Genomic DNA, 21,237 nt, shown 5'->3' with positions numbered 1-21,237 from the left:
GTCTCCAGGACAAAAGCAATACGTGGAGACAAATAACTTCTTTTAGAAGGTCCTGGGCGCCTCAGGCATACCCTGATACTCCCGCAGAAGTCCTCTGTAAGCATCACATTCCCTCCTTTCCTTTTCTTTCCTACAAAGCGTTTTAACCCGTCTGATTAACAATCTCCCTCACGGCCGGTATTGCGATGGCTCCCCTTTCACACAGCAGCCCCCACGGCCGCAGGCAGACGAGATACGGACCTGCCAGCCGCGGGCTGCGTTGAAGACTCTCGGCCCGCGCCAGGCAGGAGGCGGGGGCGGGCAGCCGTGGCGGGGGGAGGCCGCAAGGCCGGCGGGCGGCCTTACGTGAGAGGAGAGGCGGTGCCCGCCTGTGCGCACCAGTCACGGCTGCGCGCCGGCGCCGCCACCCCCACAGCGGGCGGCGGTTAGTGCGCCAGGCCAGCTGCCGGCGTGGGACCGACGAGGGCGGGAAGGCGCTTAGCTGAACGCTGGCACGGTTATCTCTTATCTTCTCTCACCTCTCCTACCCCATCCCCACCCTCCCTCTCCGGCTGCCCTCGCTCCCGTCCTTTTCCGCCCTCTCGGTGGGGAAGGGGCCCCTCCGCCGAGTGCGGCCCAGGGCTCGCGGGGCGGGGGGAGGGGCGGCGGGCGCCGAGAAGAAAGCGGCAACGGCCGCCTGCGCGCGCGCGCGCAGCTGCCAACCCTCCCCTCCCCCTCCCGCCCTGTCGCGCGGTGCCTGGAGCCCGCCTTCCCAGCACGTGACCCCTCCTCCGCCCTCCCCCTCCTCTTCCTCTCGGCTCCATATTGATACCGAAGGAGGCGAGTCTGGTCACAAAATGGAGGTAACTGCCCGCCGCGTGGAGGGAGCGGGACTCGCTAGGCTGAGCTGAGGCAAGGGTGGAAGGGGAGGTGAAGCGGCCTCCTCCCCCCCGCGGCAGTAGAGCTGCTTTAACGCCCCGCCAGAGCCCCCGGGCGGGAAGGGGGGGCGCTGGGTGCGGCGGGCTGGAGGGCTCGTAGTGGTGCCCCAGCGGTTCCCGCCGCTGCTCCGGAGCGGCCGCCGCCTCCTTGTAGCGTTTCTGCCGTGCCCCAGACTCGTTTTTCCCTGCGACATGGTGCATTAGCCCGCAATGGCGTCCGCTGGCAGGAAGAGGGAGGATGCGGGAGAGGCTGCGCTTCCGCCGTGCGGCCCCTCGGGCGCAGCGACTGCGGCCGCCATTTCGCTGCGCTCCAGAGCGTGGGCGGGTGGGGGAGGCCTGGCCCTCGGCTTGGGACAGGGCTGTGGGTAGCACAGGCCTCCTCAGCTATCCTGGGGGACGCCGGAACGCTTAGGCGCGTATTCGGGCGAGAGTGGGGAGAAGCGAGTCCCACACGTGCGTGTGTCATTGTTCTGTCCTCCCTGTGTGCCCTCCCCCCCCCCCCCATCAAAGCTACCCGGAGTAGTGCGCTAGGGATATTCTCTTCCCACTTATTTTACTGGAAAGAGACTTTTACCGTATTAAGTTTGGTATCGTGCTCTGCTTCTCGCTGAGGAATGCTGGTACACGTTGCAGCACCTCCCTAATATCCCCCCCCGTCCCCCCCCGTCCCAAGGGGAGTTAGCACGTGTAGCGAGGTTTCGCTGCCCGGGGAGGTGGGGGAAGGCATAGTGCGAAGCTCTCTCGTATAGTTCCCATTTCCCTTTCTTCACTCCTCAAACCACACATGCACAAGAGACACGACACGGGGTGGCATCCCGCCATGATCCTGGTAGGCAACAGGAAGAAGCAGTCCTGCACAAATCTTGGTTCAGATTTTCCTCAACTTGAATGAAGTCGAGATCAAATGCACACTGGGCAATCATCTACACCCTACCTGGAGGGAAATACTGTCATGATATCCCCCCTTGCTTTTCTTTCCTCTCTCCGCAAAACCTAAGTTCTTTTGCTCAAGTATTTCAAGTAAAGTATGGTGAGCAAAAATGGTGCAGGGGTTTTTGGAGTTTTTTTGGGTTGTGGGGGTTTTTTTTGTCTTGACCCCCTTCATTGCAAGCTGAAACCTTAGTGAATTAAGAACAGAGGAGCCAACAGGTCACGCTAGTTTCTGCTAAAAGCAGAGAAGAAACTGGATCCCTTAGCAAAACAGCTAAAAATAACTTTTCCATGTAAGCAATTGTTTTAGCTGCTACAGAGTTGTAGAATAGTTTGACAACTGGGAGGGTTGATGGGTTCAAAGCATTTAAATGTGCTTCAGTAAAGCTTGGAAACCCATCACATAAGTTATTAAGCTAATATCTTCTTGTTTTTTTTCCGAGCAGACGTTCCTATTGGCGTTGGGAATAAACTGCAAACACACTTAGAGCTGAAAATCTATTGTTTTGCTGCTTTAACTGTTAGGTTTGGCACAATATACTGTATGCACATTAGGTCCAACTTTAGCTATTCACAAAAAAGACCAATACGTTTCCATAGTATTCTCTGAATGGACAGGTAAACTTCCATTTTTGGAATGTCTGTTTCACCTCTGTTACCTTACTCCTTGTCTCTGTAAAGATACAGTAGCGTTATAAGTTCCTTTGAGTAATGAGACATCTTCTAGTGACTTTCTGCTATTATAACTAACAGATTTATTCTGAGACTACTTTCAGTTCTGTAGTTAAATTGCAGTATACAACTATTTCAGTGTTAGTTTAACTCAGCTGATAAAAATGTTCTGAATATTTTTATTTAGAGTTGAATATAGTATTTTGTTGATGTTAACTATAACAAAAGCTAATATTGACAGCTTTTTTTAACAACTTTCTATGAGGCAAAATAGGAATAGGGCTGAACGGGGCTGTGTTCCACTTCAGCTGAAGGTATGCATCAGCAAGGAGCCAACTCTTTTGACCATCGTGGCCTTCAGAGGCCATCGTGGCAGAGACCATGCCTGAGAGCTTTATGCTGGCCAGCATGGAGCCTCACTGGGGAAAGCAGCAGGTGACAAAATCAGAGAGGAATTGCATACTTTTCATTACTTAAAACTGTATTTAAATAGGCTTATCCCTTTCCTCCCTAACAATTCCCAAAGTTTTATTTTGCCATACAGCTACTTTTTTAAAAGCCCTTGAATTGTTAACGTTCTGTTTCATACCTCCCTTGTATGACTTAAGGAATTGAACAGCTCAGTTGAAACACTTAGTATCCCAATACCTCCTAAGTCAAACTGATGTTTGATTTAAAGGATTTCAAGAGCAGGTTTAACATTGTGTAGAGAGGAACTGAAGATAATACAAACACTTTGATGTTACTTCATAAAACCTTTAGAATTGTTAATGCATTAAATCTTGGTACTCATGATTTCACAGTTGTTTTTAATTTGAAGCTGGATTTTAACATGGGATTATATTAAATAATAATTTTCACTCTGAATAACAGTACATATTGGTCATTAGTAGAGACCTGCCTGCCTTTCCCTATGCCATATTTGCAGAAATAAATTTAAAAAAACCAACCAAACAAAAAAACGCACAACCCAAACAAAACCCCCCACCAAAATATACACCTAATCTTGCAAATATCAATTATTTTAATGCAACACAAATGTAGTTTTACAGAAGCCTCTTATTTATTTGACAATATTCGATTTTGGCTACTGTAATAAAGTTTCAAAAAATGTCCCAGTAGTGATGAACTGTAGCCAAAGATACTAATACAGTATAGTAAGACAAATTAGGTAACAATGATCTCAGGAAACTTGGAATAATAAAGGTTAAAGGGAATGTGATTTTTTTAATTGAATGCTTAGATAGGGATTCATTCACTGAGCTTATCTTGTGAAATACTTGATTTTTGTAATGATAGGTACATAACTTTGTTAACATATATTGTGAAAACTTGGGCCTGTAAAAATAGAGAGTACAGGGTAGTAATCAAATACATCACTTGGAAGCAAAAGTAATGCAGATGGCTAGTGCTACAGATTGCTGAGGATCAAGTGTTAAAATTTCTGATGTTACAAGAATAGAATCAGTGAAGGATTCTTGCACTGGTATTAGTGGAAAATATTTTTCAATATAGAAAACATTTAACACATCCTCTAGTTTGTGTCCATCAGCAGTTTTGTAGGCTGCTGGATCACTGATTACAATAGGTTACACATAATTCTAATAAGCAGTATTTGCAAAACGTTAAATATTTTTGGATTTAACATCTAGAGAAGTAGAATTTGATTTATGTAATGGGTTTGGGTATCAAAGGTGGAATTTGCTTGCCCTGTACCAGTTGTATTCACGACAGTTATGTAAGACAGTCATTGACTTAGGTTGTTTTCTACATATTTCAGCTTCAGGTTGTACCTAGTTATTCCAACAGTTGTAAAAAGACCTTTACTAGGGTAGCAGATGTTCCCTCTGCAGCTCTTCTTAACTGTGAGCAAAATAGTTTGAGGATTTTAACTCTACCCTTTTAAATGCTTATATTTTTTCTACTTTCACCCCTCTCTGGTTTCCTCCTATAAAGCCACACCCGTGCATTGCAGCCAGAGAAGGCCCTGCTTCACAGGAATTGGGGTAAGTACTGACTTATCCAACCTGTTTTCTAGGTTTCCTAGATCTAAAAGAAAGGCTGAGTTAGAGTACCCTTCCAAAATGGCTGCTCTTAAGGAAGAGAGAGATGTGGAAGACTACAAGAGGAAAGGAAGACGATCCTCACAGGTGAGAGGATTGCTTTTTTAATTTAAAAAAGTAGCTTTAAGGGGTAGAGATTAAAAAAAAGTAACCATTTCTATCTGATGTATTAATGCATAGCTTTTTTTCTACCTTCTTCATCCCCATATTAGCGGAGTAACTTTAAATTGCAGTATATTACTTAAATTGTAAGGGGTGGGGTGTTAAGCATAGTGGGGAAGTTTTGCTTTTCTAGTTTTCTGTTATAACAAAACTGATTAAATGTATGTTTGTGATTAAAGCAAGGTGTAATTATTTTTTTGAGAAATTCATGCATCCTCAGAGTATCAGCAGGAACTTGATTCCTTCCTATCTTCAAAATCCTGTTTTTAGTGGGAATGAAGACAGGTTCTTTTTTTTTCTTTTTTTTTTTTTTTTAATAAAAATGGTTGCCTAATAGTCACTGCAAATGAAAGCGAGGCTGTACTAAGTAAAAATAACTGTTTTCTTTTGCTTCTAGCAGAAATACCGTAGACTGAATAAGGTGCGTAGTATAGAGAAGATGTTGGGTCTGTTCTGGGAGGATGGGAGCTAGTTACTTTGGGGCAGGGTGTGGAAATGGGAGGGGGGAATAAAAAGTCTTGATACCCTTCAGAAAATAAACTCAATTCTAAGATCAGCAAAGAGGGTATTAAATATGCTTTTGTAGCTTATAACTGAGACATTTTCTGATTGTTTATTTTTATTTGTTTGCTATCTAACATTACTTTTCCAGGGTGGCTGAATATTTTAGCTAGTTCAAGTCAACTTTTTCTGGAATGATACAGTACTGCAATGTGGGAGGGCCTGTACACTTGAATTAAGAACAAACCTTGTCCGAGTTGCATGTGTCTGGTAGCGTATGGTTATTTTGTATTGAAGTACGGTGTGTAAAGTCCTTCTGGAAGGAATGTTGCAACTGTCTCGCTGATCTTGGACTTTGGATAGAATGTAACTCAGGTCACTCAGCTGCTTACTTAATAAGCTCTTGTAGTTTACAAAAGTAGCTTGGCCAGGAATATACTTAAAAGCTGTTAAGTTTCTAGAGAAAATGTTGCCCAGAGTAAGTTGGTGAGGCCCCAGTTGTCTGTCAGCTTTCCCGTCTCAGAAGGCAGCGTAGGATTGGACTGCCTAGGAGACAGAGCAGTCTCATCTTGCAGGTTTAGCTGCAGATAAGCATAGGTGTGGTGCCAGGCATTTTCTGGACACTTGCTGCTGTTCATAGAGGTACGATGCACAGGAGGACTCCACCTGAAAACAGTGCCTTTAGAGAACTACTGCAACCCCAAAAGGCTGATTATTCAAAACCCCTGCCATATGAAAGTTAAGTTTATAACAAACTCAGCATAAAGGCAGTGCAAATCTGCAGCAGCGACGAGTTTTTTACAGGAATCCAAGGGGGTGCTAGTTGCCATTTTTGCTTCCTCTTTTCTGAGAGGGGTACAGTTAGACTGCGCTGAGTGTTGGGGGTTTTAGGCAGGACGTAGGAACCAGTGGTTCGATTTTGATCGCGAGAAAGGGTGAGCAGAGGGAACCAGGTGCTGCCCCGCGATGCCGGCCTCTCCCTGCCCTCCTCCGGGGCCGCCCTTGCCGGCCGAGCGCCGCAGCCCCGCCAGCGCGGGGCACTCCCATGGCGCCACTGCGGCGCTGGGACGTGGCCGGCGGGGCGGGCGCTGCTGCCCGCGCCCCGCCCCTCCGGCTCCATATTGCGGGTGGAGGAGACGAGATCGCTCACAAAATGGAGGCGGTCGGTGCTGCATAGAGCTTTGCCTTGAGGGAGGAAGTCGCTAGTCAAGGCTGGAAAGAAAGTTCCACGCCTCCTCAGAGCCTAGTAATATGTTTGGGAAGTCCCTTAAACTGCTTAGGGGAGAAGCGAAGCTTCTTGCCAGCCTGCTGGTTGCAGGCAGGCTGCGCATTCTTACCGCTACCCCCCCACACCCCCGACTGAAGGAGCACTGCAAAATGGCGTGCTGGCCCACAGAATCAGCTGAGTGGGAGGGAGCCTGTGGATCTTGTTGAAGCAGTTGTAGTAGTTACACTAGGGAAGAAGGGAGAGGTGTGTTGTGCAAGGTTGGCTGCCCAGGAGAGACTGCTGTTAAAACTAGTCTGCAGCAGAAGGACTGAGAAACAACATCTTGTGTTATAGAGGACGGCAGCCTGAAAACCCTAGAGATGCATATCCCCAGTGAGAACAAAATGCCTGAAAAAACCAACTAATTCCCTAAGAAAATGTTGCCCTTTATTTCTGTGGAGAGTTCCTATAACATAGGATATTTTCTTTAAATAATTTCTTTCCGATAGAAGGGAGAAGCTGTAACAGCAAGTGTTTTTCCTCCTATATGAGAGCAGCAGTTTATGTGCACATAATAAAAATAAGCAGAAAGGACTTCACTTTTCCTTTCAGGAGTGACCTGAAGAGTTCTGTGGTCATTCTTCTAAAGTAAGAGCAGTCTGAGTTGCTAACTGAAAACCCTGTAGCCTAGAGGGGTGTCAGAGAACTGTGAAAAGTCTGTCCAGTTTTTCCTTATATAGGTTTTTGCTTTTGGAGAAGTCTAAACTCTACAGTTTCACATAATAGATTTCCTTTAACATACGTAGGAGAGTTTGAAACACTTAATGTTCCCAGCTTTAACATAACCCAGCTAAAAATTAAGTAGTGCCAGTAAATTTAAAAAAAAATGCAATTAGCAACAGAAAACAATATTTCACTTAACCTAAATCAGTTTCTATATACAGTAGGTGTGTTACCCTCTAAGATTTTAAGTTTATGTATAGTTAGCAGTGAGATTTTTTTTATTATTATTATACTTCTGTAGTCCAGACTGCTTGGAAGACCATAGAAAAGAAGCTTTACTTCGTAGTCACAAGATCACTGACTGCCAATCATTTATACAATGTTCCTGTAGTAACAAAGTTAGTGCCTTAAATAGAAAGTTGTTACCGAGAATGCTGGGGCTCTTTCTCGCTAAGTTTAGCAGGTATAAGAGGAAGGATCTACTTCCCAGCCAGCTTTTAATAATCTTAGGCATTGTTTCCTGTAGTACAACCTGAACATTATAAACCAATGGTTTCCTAAAGCAGTATATAATTCAGAAATTCTCTTTTGCCGTGTATTGCTTTACAGTATTCGTTGCTCCTTAGTGTGGTTGTGTTGCACTCAAAGGGATGTATGCTTTTCTGACCAGCCCTAGCCCCACCACCCCCTTTATTTAAACTGTGCCAGAGATTAAAGCACTTCACCTTCAGGTTTGAAGCAAGACATCTACATGTAGAAGTCTGCGGCTGGTTTTATATAGTTCAGCTCTCAGGCTAATGCTGCATCTAGTCTAGGTTAACCCACTGCAGCAGAAACAGTGAAGCCTGTTACGCATTACGTGCTGCAGAATTGAAGTCAAATGCAGCATAGCTAGCCAGCACCTTGTTGTGGAGTGTTTTACATGCACAAAAGTACCAGCTTGCTAACTAAGATTTTAAACTGGTTGCTTTTTGTAAGACTTCTCTGTCTTGGGGATGGGAGAAAGTGGTAAAATAATTTTTCATAAACTCCTGTTAAATGTATGGGGATATTCCCTGCCTAACTAAAAAACCATGCAACACTGAAATCAGAGAGCAGAAACACTAATGCACTTGTAAGCCCACCTTAATCAGGTTATAGAAAACTGGGTTCTGAAAATTAGCACGTTTTAAAATATGGCTGGTCATATATAGGTGATATTGTCAAGAGCTTCAATTAAATTTAAGTTTCTTTTACGATGCTTGTTAAGGTACCAGTCTTATTCCAGTAGCTGTACTTGCTACTAGTCACTGATTAATAATTATTCAAGACATTTTTTATCTGTAAGACGTAAGTCCATGTTGACCCACGTTTAAGAGGTATTTCCTATAACACTGAAAACCACATAAGTACTTCTACTTTTTTGCTTGCATGCACTCAACTGACAAAATTATCCAAATACAAAATTTACAATTTTAAGGAATTAAGAATTGATAAACTTCTTCAAAATGCACAAAAATAACCTTTCAAAATGCATGTCCCAAAAGACTAGACACTCAATTTGGACAATAACCTTTTTTCTTGTACACTGTGTTCTTAAATTTTTTATAGTTCCTCATGATTATGCTTCATAAAGTGTTAGAACTTCCCTTTATCTAGCGGTCCTTCATTGCTAATCCCTACAGAGCAATATGCAACTCGAACATAAGATAGGCATAAAATGAATGCAGTTTGGGGGGGGTGGGGAGCAACCAAATTATTTAGTATATTGAAAGCTCTTTACTGTTGTTTGCATTTGAGCACTCTTAAGTTGTTAGTTAGTTAGTGTTTTAATTAAAATCACACCTCATTAAGTGTTTACTATGCTGCTGTCTAAACCCATTAGAAGTCATTGTTTTTATGTAAATGTATTCCACCTATTTGTAGTTATAATGTGCACAGATAATTTTTAGTAATTCTGTGAAATTTTAACGCTGTAGTTTGTATTCAAAATATGTTTTTGATTTTTGATTTTGTAGGGCCATGAGCCAAAGGAGCCGGAGCAGTTGAGAAAGCTGTTCATTGGAGGTCTGAGCTTTGAAACAACAGATGATAGCTTGAGAGAGCACTTTGAAAAATGGGGCACACTCACAGACTGTGTGGTAAAGTGTCAAATAGTAGTTTGTGCTTTTGAAAGGATATAGATACTTAATCTAGTGCAGAAACGCAGAGTACCCCCTATGTTTTTGCAGGTGATGAGAGACCCACAAACAAAACGTTCCAGAGGCTTCGGCTTTGTGACTTACTCTTGTGTGGAGGAGGTGGATGCTGCCATGAGTGCTCGGCCACATAAGGTTGATGGACGCGTGGTTGAACCAAAGAGAGCAGTTTCAAGGGAGGTAAGTTAGTGTTTCAGTTAACCTTGTTTCCTAATCTTTACCTAATAATTTAAAACACTGAACGTCATTTTTGGTGTTGTAGGATTCTGTAAAGCCTGGGGCACATCTCACAGTAAAGAAAATATTTGTTGGTGGAATTAAAGAAGATACAGAAGAATATAATTTAAGGGAGTACTTTGAAAAATATGGCAAGATTGAAACCATAGAAGTCATGGAAGACAGGCAAAGCGGAAAGAAAAGAGGCTTCGCTTTTGTAACTTTTGATGATCATGATACAGTTGACAAAATTGTTGGTATGTAACTCTTTAAGTGAGAAGTTACTTAGGGGATAGAAGTGTAACGTTAGATTTTGGAACAGCAGTGTGTGGAATGTAAGACGTTGGCATAATGAACTGCTTGACTATTGTAAGAGATAGGGTAGATTTAATGTTCCTTTTAAAAGTGTGGTTGTGCCTTACAGTAGCTTTCTGTGAGTTTTACAGAATATTGCTTTCAATAATTTGATTTTCTAACTCCTATTTCACAATTTTCTCTAGTTCAGAAATATCATACTATAAATGGACATAACTGTGAAGTGAAAAAGGCACTCTCAAAACAAGAGATGCAGACTGCTAGCTCTCAGAGAGGTGAGTTTGGAGTTGTGCATGGTTATTTTATGTAACTGGTTTTCAATTAATGTAATTTAAGTAAAATATTTTGTAGGTCGTGGGGGTGGCTCAGGCAACTTCATGGGTCGTGGAAACTTCGGAGGCGGTGGAGGGAACTTTGGCCGAGGAGGAAACTTTGGTGGAAGAGGTAAATGACTGGAATGTTTATATAGACTGTGATTTCTGTTTTTTTTTATTTCCCGTGCCACTTGACTTAAACACTTAACGTGTGTTCAGGAAAACATTCTCATCTGTTTTGTGTTCCAGGAGGCTATGGGGGTGGTGGTGGCGGTGGTGGGAGCAGAGGAAGCTTTGGGGGTGGTGACGGATACAATGGATTTGGTGATGGTAAGTGTATTGTTCACTTCCCCCCCCCCCCCCCCCCAACGTTATAACCAGCTGTAAGTCATGCCTTCTCCTTGGAAACCAAGTCTACTTTGGTGATAATGTTTTCTACATTGTAGAGCTGTGAAGAGTTAAAGCTGTAAAGAGTTTTTTGGTTTCCCCACAAAATGATGGGTGGAAAAAAATACTCTGTATTTACCCTGTAAATAACCTCATGTCATGAGGTCATGCAGCAGCTGTTTATGATTATTGAGAACTAAATGAAGATTCTGCTGTCAGTTGAGATGACTAAAACTGAATAAAGCAGTGGCCAACTAACATAGCAGAAATCTTTTCAATCAACTGTAAGACTTTTCATGGCTCAGTAATATCTTTTTCATTATGAAGTTTGGATGGGTTTCCAAAATGCATCTGAAGAGAACTGTGGAAATTACCAAATGGCTGTGGAAGTAGCATTTTTGTGGGAGGGAGAAAATGAGGGAAGTAGCATGTAGTTACTTATGTCCTGATTCTATAAGTAGATATATGTAGTGATGTTGAGTTCTTTGGAACAATTTCCCAGTTTGGAACTACTCTATCAAAATATCGGAGACCAGATCAGCATCTGGAATGCTGAGTCTTTCAGATATGCTTTATGTGATCCTCTTGACACACATGTAAATAAAACTGTACATCTAGATAAAAACTGTAAACCAGAATTCTTTTGAGGGCTTTGCCTACTGAGTCATTTCAGTTCGGAGGAATAACGAGGATGATACACAGTACTGACAAAGCCATTTGTGTAAAGAGGCAGTTATTACATGTAATGGGTGCTGGTGGTGGTAGCAGCATGTCTACGTATTTTTGTGAGTCAGAATGAACTTCTAAGTGTCGTGCTTCAAGGGTATACATAAACTAATGGGATTTTTTTGTTTGGACTAAATAGTTTAGATAAACTATGCAACCCCAATGAATATAATACAGGGAAAACATTGTGGCACACTTTCATTGTGTGTTTTTGTTGTTTTTTTTTGTTAAATGGACCTTTTCTTACCAATATTTCACTTTGGTGTGTTTACTTTGACTCTTCTTATATTCAAAGGTGGCAACTATGGAGGTGGTCCTGGCTATGGCAGCAGAGGAGGTTATGGTGGTGGTGGAGGACCAGGATATGGAAACCCAGGTGGTGGATATGGAGGCGGAGGAGGAGGATATGATGGCTATAATGAAGGAGGAAATTTTGGTGGTGGTAAGATGCCAGCTTTAATTAGACATCTATTTTTTTAGGCGGGTCCGAGTTGTACAATGCCTGAAGTATGATACTGCATAAAATGAGTTGTACAGTTAGGTCTGAATGCAGAAAGCTGCGTTACATAGGGAAAGTTCTTTTCCCTCTGGATCAGCTTTGATACACTATACAACGTTATTTTGCCTGGAACTTATTTTTCAAAAAGCAGCAGCTGTAAATCTGTGTGTGGCAGTAGAGTGGGAGAATTTTTAAACTTTTGACCATTTGAAGTATGCTGTTGCTGTCAGATGCCAATTCACGTCATGTAGATCATGTCCTCCTTGGTGAGGACTGTACATCTAAGTTTCTGTAGGCTTTTTTTATTGTTTGCCTGCGAAATGAGCTACTCCAGTTATTTTTATAAAAGCAGTCCTTTTGCCAGTTACACATTCTAATTAGACTAACTGGAAATTGCATAATTATAGTACTGTTTTACAGCCTTAACTAGTGTAAGCTCTCGATGAGTATATTAAAAATCTATGCTAATATCTAACCAAAATACGTCTAGCTTTGTCCTGTTGTATGATCAGTTTAGCCGTGTTCTACATTGTCAGTATTAATTTCCTTGCAGGGATTTCTGAACGATAGGGTTAATTTTTAAATCTGGGGTAACTTCTATGGAGGCCTTTAATGATAGACAGGATGTTTCTGGTAAGGGTATCCCACAAATACAAAAATAGCTTAGGTGCTTTACTAGAGTTGTTGGAGAAGGAGCAGTAAGAACTTGCAAGGACTAGTGCAAGTTTGGGGAGTTAAGCTGCAAAATCTGCTGCATACTTCATATGCATACTGCTGCATACCCTCTGATGTGTATATGTAGCATGCCTATTACACTTTTGTCTCTTTTTGGAGCAAATAGATTGTATGTAGTTTACATTGTCAGACATGAGGAGCGTTGGGCAGTGGAGGAATGATAATGAAACTCCTGTGCTCTTCTGAGTTTGGAGGCCTTAAATTTGGCCTATTGTGTTAACTTCAAGTTGCCTACTCAAACCTGTATAAATTTTCTAATGTAGCATGGTGTTTTTCATCTTCAGTGAAATACCAGTTTCTAATCTTCAAAATGCTAAGGGTCTTCTGTCATTTGTGCATTGTGAGTAGAGGTAGCATGCAAAGTGCTTGCAATTCTATTTTAAATTGTTTTAAACAATTACAATTTACATTTACATTGGATGTCATAATTAGGCAAGCTTCATGTCCTAAGTATTGGAATGAAAGTGGCTTTATAAATCTGCATTTGTTTCAGGTAATTATGGTGGAAGTGGAAACTATAATGATTTTGGCAATTACAGTGGACAACAGCAGTCTAACTATGGTCCCATGAAAGGTGGTGGCAGCTTTGGTGGCAGAAGTTCAGGCAGTCCCTATGGTGGTAAATATGGTTTTGTACAGAAAATAATTTTTTTTGTTTTAAATTTGTTATTCTTGTATTTCAATATACACCCTATTTTTTGTAGGTGGTTATGGATCTGGAAGTGGAAGTGGGGGCTATGGTGGTAGAAGATTTTAAAAATGCTACCAGAAAAAGGGTAGGTGTAATGCATATTTATAATGATGATTAATAATGTACAACTGTTCACTGAGAGTAATAATTTTCTTATCCTGTATTCAACAGGCTACAGTTCTTAGCAGGAGAGAGAGCGAGGAGTTGTCAGGAAAGCTGCAGGTTACTTTGAGACAGTCGTCCCAAATGCATTAGAGGAACTGTAAAATCTGCCACAGAAGGAACGATGATCCATAGTCAGAAAAGTTACTGCAGCTTAAACAGGAAACCCTTCTTGTTCAGGACTGTCATAGCCACAGTTTGCAAAAAGTGCAGCTATTGATTAATGCAATGTAGTGTCGATTAGATGTACATTCCTGAGGTCTTTATCTGTTGTAGCTTTGTCTTTCTTTTTTCTTTTTATTTTCCCATTACATCAGGTATATTGCCCTGTAAATTGTGGTAGTGGTACCAGGAATAAACAAATTAAGGAATTTTTAACTTTTCAATATTTGTGTAGTTCAGTTTTTCCACATTTAGTACAGAGAACTCTATAACAGAAATAAAATGTAGTTTAGGGTGTTTCCTTGTTAGTTAATAGAGAGGATTAATGCATTTCTCAATTACTATTTTGTATTAATTTAAAGTTAACAATAGAAACACCTATTGATTTGCAGTCTTAAGGGGTCTAGTCTCAGTGTATATATGTAACTGTCATTGACATGAGTTACATAGGCATACAGAGGGAAAACATCTGTATGTTGCATTATAGTTTGTTTAGATGTATAACTAGGATTGAGTTACTCAAATTAGTGTTTGTGAATTATAGAACTAAGCTTTACCTTAATGAAAATTTCAAATTACTTTTTGGTTTGTGCATATTTTTTTAATTTGTAGTTCTGTATTAGTACTAGCGCTTCAAGAAAATAAGGCATGATAAATATTTTAACAAGACCAACTTTAGACACATTAAAGCTGTCTCCCGTCTCATTTGAGATGTATAAGGGATAACTGCAGTTGCTTAAGTCGTGGGTGAAGAGAAAAAGAAACTTGCTTTTTACCTTTATATTTATTGTAATTCCCAAGAAGTTAAGGTGGGGGGAATCAAGTGCCTGTTTCCTTGGGATATACAATGATTCTGTTTCAATAAAACTATACTTTGGGGAGGGTGGCTTGGAATTTTCATCCCCTTCCTTTGTCCCTATTTCCCTCTCCCTCGCACCAGACTGCGCTGTTTCAATTAAATGAGGCGTCATAGCGAGAGTAATAGGTGTGTTCCTCAATAACTTAATGGCTATATACTTTCTTGCATGCACCCTAGGCAATTTTCTGGACACATTCTTCTGACTGGGAGCCAAGGGTAGCACAGGTGTAATCACTGACAGTCCCAGGTAATGCGTTCCAAAAGCCCATTCACGATGGGCTCCAAGTAGTATAGTTCTCAAGCTTTTTCCCTTGCGAATGTCTGCACTCAGCTGAGAGCTCGAAGAGAAAACAAACCACGATCTAGTTGTATTTTACTGACTAGAAACACTTCCCACGATGTAGACTGGTACAGTCTTGAGTTTCCACAGGTAGAACGATAGTGTGTTACAATTTGATTTGATGCACTGGAGTAGCAAATCTTATCAGCACATGTGGCTAGAAAGTGTACCTAATTCTCACTTCTGACCCCCAAATGAAGGCACTACAGCCTGTCCCTTTTCTCAGCTGATGCGAATTCTCTCTCGACTGTTGCCAGGACAGTGCTTTCTGTCAATTCAGACTCAGAAGAGTAGGGACCCAGTCAATAGAAGAAATGCTCAGACACTTGACAATATGGTATTGGAATTATTCACACCTGTTTCACTTCTGGGTCAATGTGCAGTATAAGGTAAATGCGATTCCAGTGTAGGAATGAATCTGCAAAGATGTATGAAATGGCTCAAGGCATAATCAGTCATATTAATAATGAATTATAATTTTAAGAAGTAGTAGAAATATGAGTGTGTTGTTTGAAAAAAAATTAAACAATGTTATTTAAACACTGTTATTGGAGTGTATTTAGACTGCAGTACACTAAAACAAGGAACCGGTGTCAAGATGGTAGCCTCCAAACTGGATTTCAAAGTCTGCTTATTCTTTTCTGTGGAGTTTTAAAATCTCTCTAAAGTTAAAGCAAGAATTGGTGATTTAGTGAACGCTTCTGTTGTTGTACATATTAATTTGGGCTTGGGGTGGGGGGGAGGCTGTATTTCAATAAAGGCATTTTTTAAACAACCCATTTGGAGTTTGAAAACATTAAAACACAACTCACTAGGGAGTGAGCCACCTAACTACCGACTTGCTTTGTACGTTACTACGCCTAGAAGATGTGTAGACTTGTACCTGGGGCCTGCAGCTGATTGCAGGGACAACTGGAGGATGGGGTTGATGTCCCTTCTGACAATTGATCTGGTATTTCTAAATTTTTTTAGAATGTATTGACAGTGTTCTTTTTAACAGGGCCTCTTGTAGCTGTACTGTGACAACAATGTTAACTTTGAAAAATAGTGTCATAATAAACTTTATGAACAAGATCTGTATGCAACCTTTTAAGAGATGGATGTAAGTGACCGCTTTGTAGGTGGGTGGGGTAGTTTAGCTGTTGTTTGTGATGTGGAAAAGTGTAAGGACAGTGATTAACCAGCTTTAAAGAACCTAGGATGTACTTCTTTGATCCATACTTTGCTAAGGAGACTCATAAGACAGGACTTCAGCAGCCTATTGAGTATGGAGAAGTCAGCATAATTAAAGAATGACAAGGCAGCAGGAGCAACAGCTTCAACTTCCAGAAAAGTGAAGGCATAAGATACTGTGCTGATAGTGAGCAGCTTTCCAAAGGCTAGTTAAATCTGCTTATCACAGCTGAAATATCGAAGAAAGTCTAGCAAGAGTTCTTCACCTTTTGGAACCTCCTTGAGTGATAGCTACTTGAGTTGACTCAAAATCAATAGGTCTAGCGTTTAGACCTGAAAGGAAGGGCAATGAGCATAGGTAAGGTTTGCCTTTAAAATTTTTCATGAATTAAAGAGTAGTGGGAGGTTTTTAAACAAGGTAAGAGTAATTTCTTTAATTTTCAGGTTGAATGAGAAGCTGCTGCTTGACAAAATGGGGAATGTCTTGCACATCCTCTTCAATTGAAGGTTTCTGACTGGGTAAGATTTGTAGTGTATAGTAAAACACTTGTTTAACCCTTATTTCCTTCGAGGCTTTCCTTTGCCAGCCTTTTAATATCAAGGAAAGCCTTAAGTACTAAGGAGCAAGTATTCCAGCATATGCCATCCAGCGTTGCCTGTTCTGGATGAGGGCTGCTTGCTGGCATAATTGCTGCTCGAGAATCTCCTGTTCCTGGCAGGTACAAAATGGCTATGTGTCTGAGATCAACAAGACAAATGATAAATGTTTTGAAACGTGTGCTCTAGTTTCCGGGGGGAGCGTACCGTGGGGGTTTTGAGAATTGTTCGTTACCTTGTAATAGAAAGAGACGCCTTGCAGAAACCCGGAAGGTGAAGACACTGGAGCCGTTCATCACAGTTCTTGGTAGCGTGCGATACATTGCTGCTGCAGTAATTCTGTAAAGGCACCTTGGTCAGAGCAGTGATTTCCCTCCTAATACATTAATCTTGGCTCACCAGGCGGGTTTGTATTTCTCCGTACAAACCAAAGAGTTCCCGTTCAGCTCTTTGGTGCTTTCAGGCAGGGTAGCTCGGTGGAGGCTAATACTGTCACGTGCTGCCCAGCTGAAAGCACAACTGCGTTTGTATGTACAGATGAATGGCAATACGGGAACTTTCCATGGAATCTGCCTTTATGTGCATTGGTTCTTAACTCTTGGAACATGTATTTCCTTTTCTGCATCTTCGATTGTTACAGACCTGGGATGTTTTTAACTCCTTTTATATAGTAGTCTAATACCTATTTAAACTTACCAATATATTTTTGAGTGTGCATTATTTTTGTGAAGTCAGTTTCTATTTTAGTGTTGGTTATGCTTCCGTTACTCAGAAAATAGTCAAATGGAACCTGTGCGTTTCAGTTTAACCTGGGGCTTAGGCATGTTTGCAGACTGATTCAAGTATTTAAACTTGTTACCTGCTGTCTGTAAACATCCAGACAGCAAACTCTTGACATTGTAACATACAATTAAAAGTTAACTTGGAAGTAATTTACAATGGTAATGATCAGGAGCGACTTAATGGAAATCTCACAATGACTGTATATATAGTTTAAAAAAACGCTGACAAATGGTTTTGGTTAGCCAAGGTTGAGCCAAAATTTAAAACCCCTGCAGTAAGGCCACAGTCTCTCCGTAGTGTAGTATGCTAGAGAGCTTGTTGCTGAGGTGGCAAGCTTGCTTTCTTGCATCTAGAGGTGGAAACCCTTTGCTCTTCCTCTGCTAAGCAGAGTTGCTCTTGTGAGCTCACCTAGGCATCTGTATGGAGCAACAGGCAATGGGGAAAAGCATTAGTGTGTCTTACGATTACTCAATTGAGGGCAAATGCTCTTGTACTTAGGGGGCGGGGGAATGTTACAATTGTTTAACAGTAAAACCTTGAAAATGTTTTAACAAAAGTAAGTTTTAACAAAAACTTTCTAGTTTGCATCCCATTAGTAGGCCTGTGTATAGAGCAAAGCTCTACCTTTTCTTAACAGTAGAGGATTCTACATTGCTGCAGACTTGTTCTGTGCTCTGGAGGGGTCTTTTTGCACCACATGTAGAACTAGATGTTCACTGTTAGCATTATTTTCACACCTGGATTTACAACACTCTTGTTAGACTAATTTGTTCAGAAATAAACCTTGTCAAAGATAAGCACATCCTTAAGGAGTACTTGGTCAAGTGTATCTTTGTCCAAGAGGCACTTCCAAGAGTTAAGAATGTTGTTCCATGGCTAGGTTCTTCTGTAGTGGCTGCTAGTGAAAATAGCAGCTGTAAATGGAGATGGAGATGTAAAGATACACTGTTAACGAAGCATTGGTCCCTAAGCTGCAGTTCTACAGAAGTTTATTTGATACCTATACCTGTGTGTTAATCTAAAAGCAAATGGTACTTCCAGGTAGTAAAAATGTATTTCCCCAAAAGGGGCCCAGGTTGATGCAGATGTGATGAGTGTTTTGTTGTTATAGAACACTGAAATTAAACACAGCATCTTAACTTTGATCTCCTTTAAATGTTTAAGGCGGGAAGGGGAGTGCTCCTAGTCTTTCAAGCATTGATGGTGTGATGTACTGACTTGCTGTCTTTGGTTCCTGTGTTTAAGACATTAACGTTTTCATATACTGTCGACACTGCGGTGGAATATTGACTTGCGTATCAGTCTGTGGTCTCTGACAAGTGTTTGTATCTTAAGTTGTGTGGAGCATGAAAGATCTTGAGTATCACTAAAATTCAGATATCTGATGGATGATTCTTTTTCTGCTGTGGGTGCTACAGGTTGACATCTCTATCTAAGATTAGCTTTTTCCTGAACTAAAGTAATCCAAGTGTCTCCGTAGAAGAAAAATGGCCTTCATGTAGAAGATAATATCGCAAGATTGGAAACAGAATAATGTGCTATAATAACTGGCAAAGACTTCAAGAGCAATGGTGCTAGTGTGCTGAAATCTTAGAACTTGTGGTTAAACAAGTTGAAAAATAGCGTGGGAAGTAAAAATTTCAGTATAGTCCATAATGGATTGAAAACTGTTAAAATATTTCCATTTTGTATCAGAATAAAGTGTATGTTGTCAAATGACTTACAATCTAAAATGCGTTGCCATCACCTTTTTTTAGTGCTGTGAGGAACACAAAGCAGCTTAAATTATTGCAACACAGTATGAGTTACAGGATCATCTTTCCAACTCGGGACTGCAAGTCAGGAAACCTTGGTTCAGCCCAGCTCGTCAGCTTTACTTTTAATAGTTTTAAAACTGAATGTTTTGATCAAGAAATAAACGGTCTCCATGTGGAGCCTTGTCAGTCTATGAGGTCAGCATTGTGATGCATTAGACTTGGCAATGTCGCTGGTCACTCTCAGGTTTGTGAACATACTCTGTACCTCCGTAATAATAATAAAATGAAGGATATAGTTTGCAATCTGATGTTTTCACATATACCAAAATAATCTGATGTGGAATGTTTTTTTCCTTAATGATGTTGGGTGTTTCAAGGCGAGTACAACATTCACTGTGTTCATGATATGAAAAATACTGGTTTAAGTTGAATGCAAGTTGTTGTGGTCCAAGTTACTTCAGACTGGTTCTTTGCCTGGTGGAATTCAAACAAGGCTTCTGCATTAACTGCAGGTTTGTTGTTGTTGCTCTTTTCACCTTGGTAATGGAATAACTATCCCCGTATTAAGTTTTAGACATGTGGGTAGTACAAATACAACGGCCCCCGCAAAGGCTGTGAGGATGCTGTTCGCCTTCGGCTTTTGCATTAGTGTTAAAATAAGGAACAAATTGAAGTGGAGGGCAGGGGTTTACTGAGGTCTCTGTTTTATAGCCAATTTGTAATTGAAGTGTTTCTATTACAGCTAGAGAGAACATTTTCTCTGCAAGTCAGACGTTTGATAGCCTAACTAATGGGGGGGGAACCCAGGAGCTCTTCCTCTTCAGGTTCTCTGTGCTTTGCCATCAATCAGACCTGCTGGTGTGTTACAGCTACTGTGTATCAGTGTTGAAAGACTGGCCAGGGCCATAGCTCAGTGTGCTGCCTCCATAATGCTTATGCTCTAAAATTACCATCCCTAAATATGGATGAGATCCTCTTGCTTTAAAAGGCAGCATTCCCCTAGCGTTCACCCAGGCTTGGCGATTGCTAGGGGTGTTTCCTTCCTAGGTAGCGCTGGTGGCGAAGTCAATAGAGGCACATTTGAACAACAGCAGCAAGAAAAATATCCCTCACTGCTGTGATGTCTTTGATTTAGTTTAGCTGGTGCTTGGCCACCCTAGCTAGAGCAAATAAACCTGCTTCATCCATCAAATCCAGCCTCTAGGTTTTCAACCATCGGCACTGACTGTTTGCTCCAAAAAGGAGTGTTCTTGCATTCGGGGTATGTCAAGGGCTGCGCGGTGGGATGGACTGATGTGCCGTTAACAAGGAAAGAGGTCAGTATAAACAAGGTAAGCAGCCTCACAGTGCAAGCTGGGTCACCCGGATTTACGTTTCCCAAGGTCTTCTGCAAAAACACAAATGTTAGTACTTGATGTAACGGGCAAGGTTGCTAGTACTTCCAGGGACGTTGGAAATCTGAGGCTACAGTTTTTTTCATGACCTTGCTGTATCTGCTGCCTCAGAGCAAGTAACACAGTATGAGAAGTGATGTGAAACAGTTACTTTTCTCTTAAGGTGATGGTGATGGCCCCAAAGGTGAACAGCTGATGGCCCCAAAGACTTTCTTCCAGTACTGGCACTGGGCCATTACACCTGCCTTTTAAAGAGGACAGGATCATGGTTCCTGGCATTACACTGCCCTGGAGCAAAACTGCCTTCTTGGCGAAGCTGTTGTTACTGCTCTGCTTTTCCAGCCCTGCTCCTCTCCGGTTAGCCAAGGTTGCACTGCAGATGAAGCGCAAGAGAGTGAGCGTGTGTTTGCACCAGGTACTAGAGGGGCCTCTGCTGCTCAGAATCGGTAAATGAGTTAACAGAAGATGGATGACAAGGTGACAAGGATTGGAAATAAAAAATTATTTGGGGTAGTAAAAACAAAAGCTGATGGTGAAGCAGTACACTGATACTACTGTGACCAGCTGGACAGTAAAATAGCATCTACACATTCCATGCATACAGGGGAAAACAAAACTGGTACCTACATAATCATAGGCTCCAAATTAGTTAATGCTGTTCAGGTGAGAGGGCTTGGAGTTGTTACTGGAGAGTTGTACAAAAGCAGCAAACAACACAGAACAGTCAAAAGCAGGAGACCTTCCACAGCATCCCCTGACAGAATAATGCTCATCC

At 41.6% G+C, this 21,237-nt stretch overlaps 1 protein-coding gene across 14 annotated transcripts; it reads left to right on the top strand.

Annotated features, from left to right (window-relative positions):
• Positions 1-326: 326 nt before the first annotated feature.
• On the top strand, positions 327-19,364 carry HNRNPA3 (heterogeneous nuclear ribonucleoprotein A3). 14 transcript variants are annotated; one of them, XR_012777166.1, is made up of 14 exons: positions 2,313-2,465; positions 4,558-4,669; positions 5,142-5,165; positions 9,173-9,295; positions 9,386-9,532; positions 9,615-9,825; positions 10,069-10,158; positions 10,220-10,327; positions 10,447-10,527; positions 11,606-11,752; positions 13,038-13,163; positions 13,249-13,320; positions 16,376-16,450; positions 18,730-19,364. XR_012777166.1 is itself a non-coding variant. In XM_075512217.1 (13 exons), the coding sequence occupies exons 2-12, from the start codon at positions 4,604-4,606 to the stop codon at positions 13,299-13,301; spliced, it is 1,173 nt and encodes a 390-aa protein (XP_075368332.1). In that variant the 5' UTR covers positions 327-473; positions 4,558-4,603; the 3' UTR covers positions 13,302-13,320; positions 13,407-14,438. The 14 variants fall into 14 exon arrangements, 13 of the variants coding, with proteins under 13 accessions (XP_075368332.1, XP_075368330.1, XP_075368334.1 ...); XM_075512217.1 differs by lacking the exons at positions 2,313-2,465; positions 16,376-16,450; positions 18,730-19,364 and adding exons at positions 327-473; positions 13,407-14,438 and having other exon boundaries at positions 5,145-5,165; XM_075512215.1 differs by lacking the exons at positions 2,313-2,465; positions 16,376-16,450; positions 18,730-19,364 and adding exons at positions 327-473; positions 13,407-14,438.
• Positions 19,365-21,237: the final 1,873 nt, after the last annotated feature.

The sequence above is a fragment of the Mycteria americana genome, chromosome 9 (assembly GCF_035582795.1).
Source record: "Mycteria americana isolate JAX WOST 10 ecotype Jacksonville Zoo and Gardens chromosome 9, USCA_MyAme_1.0, whole genome shotgun sequence".
Lineage (NCBI taxonomy): Eukaryota > Metazoa > Chordata > Aves > Ciconiiformes > Ciconiidae > Mycteria > Mycteria americana.
This window is presented reverse-complemented; position numbering and strand designations above follow the sequence as displayed.

Coding starts and splice junctions, on each gene's coding strand:
- HNRNPA3 (XM_075512209.1), top strand. Junction 9,826..10,068: donor TACAGTTGACAAAATTGTTG/GTATGTAACTCT, acceptor AATTTTCTCTAG/TTCAGAAATATCATACTATA. Junction 11,753..13,037: donor AGGAGGAAATTTTGGTGGTG/GTAAGATGCCAG, acceptor CATTTGTTTCAG/GTAATTATGGTGGAAGTGGA.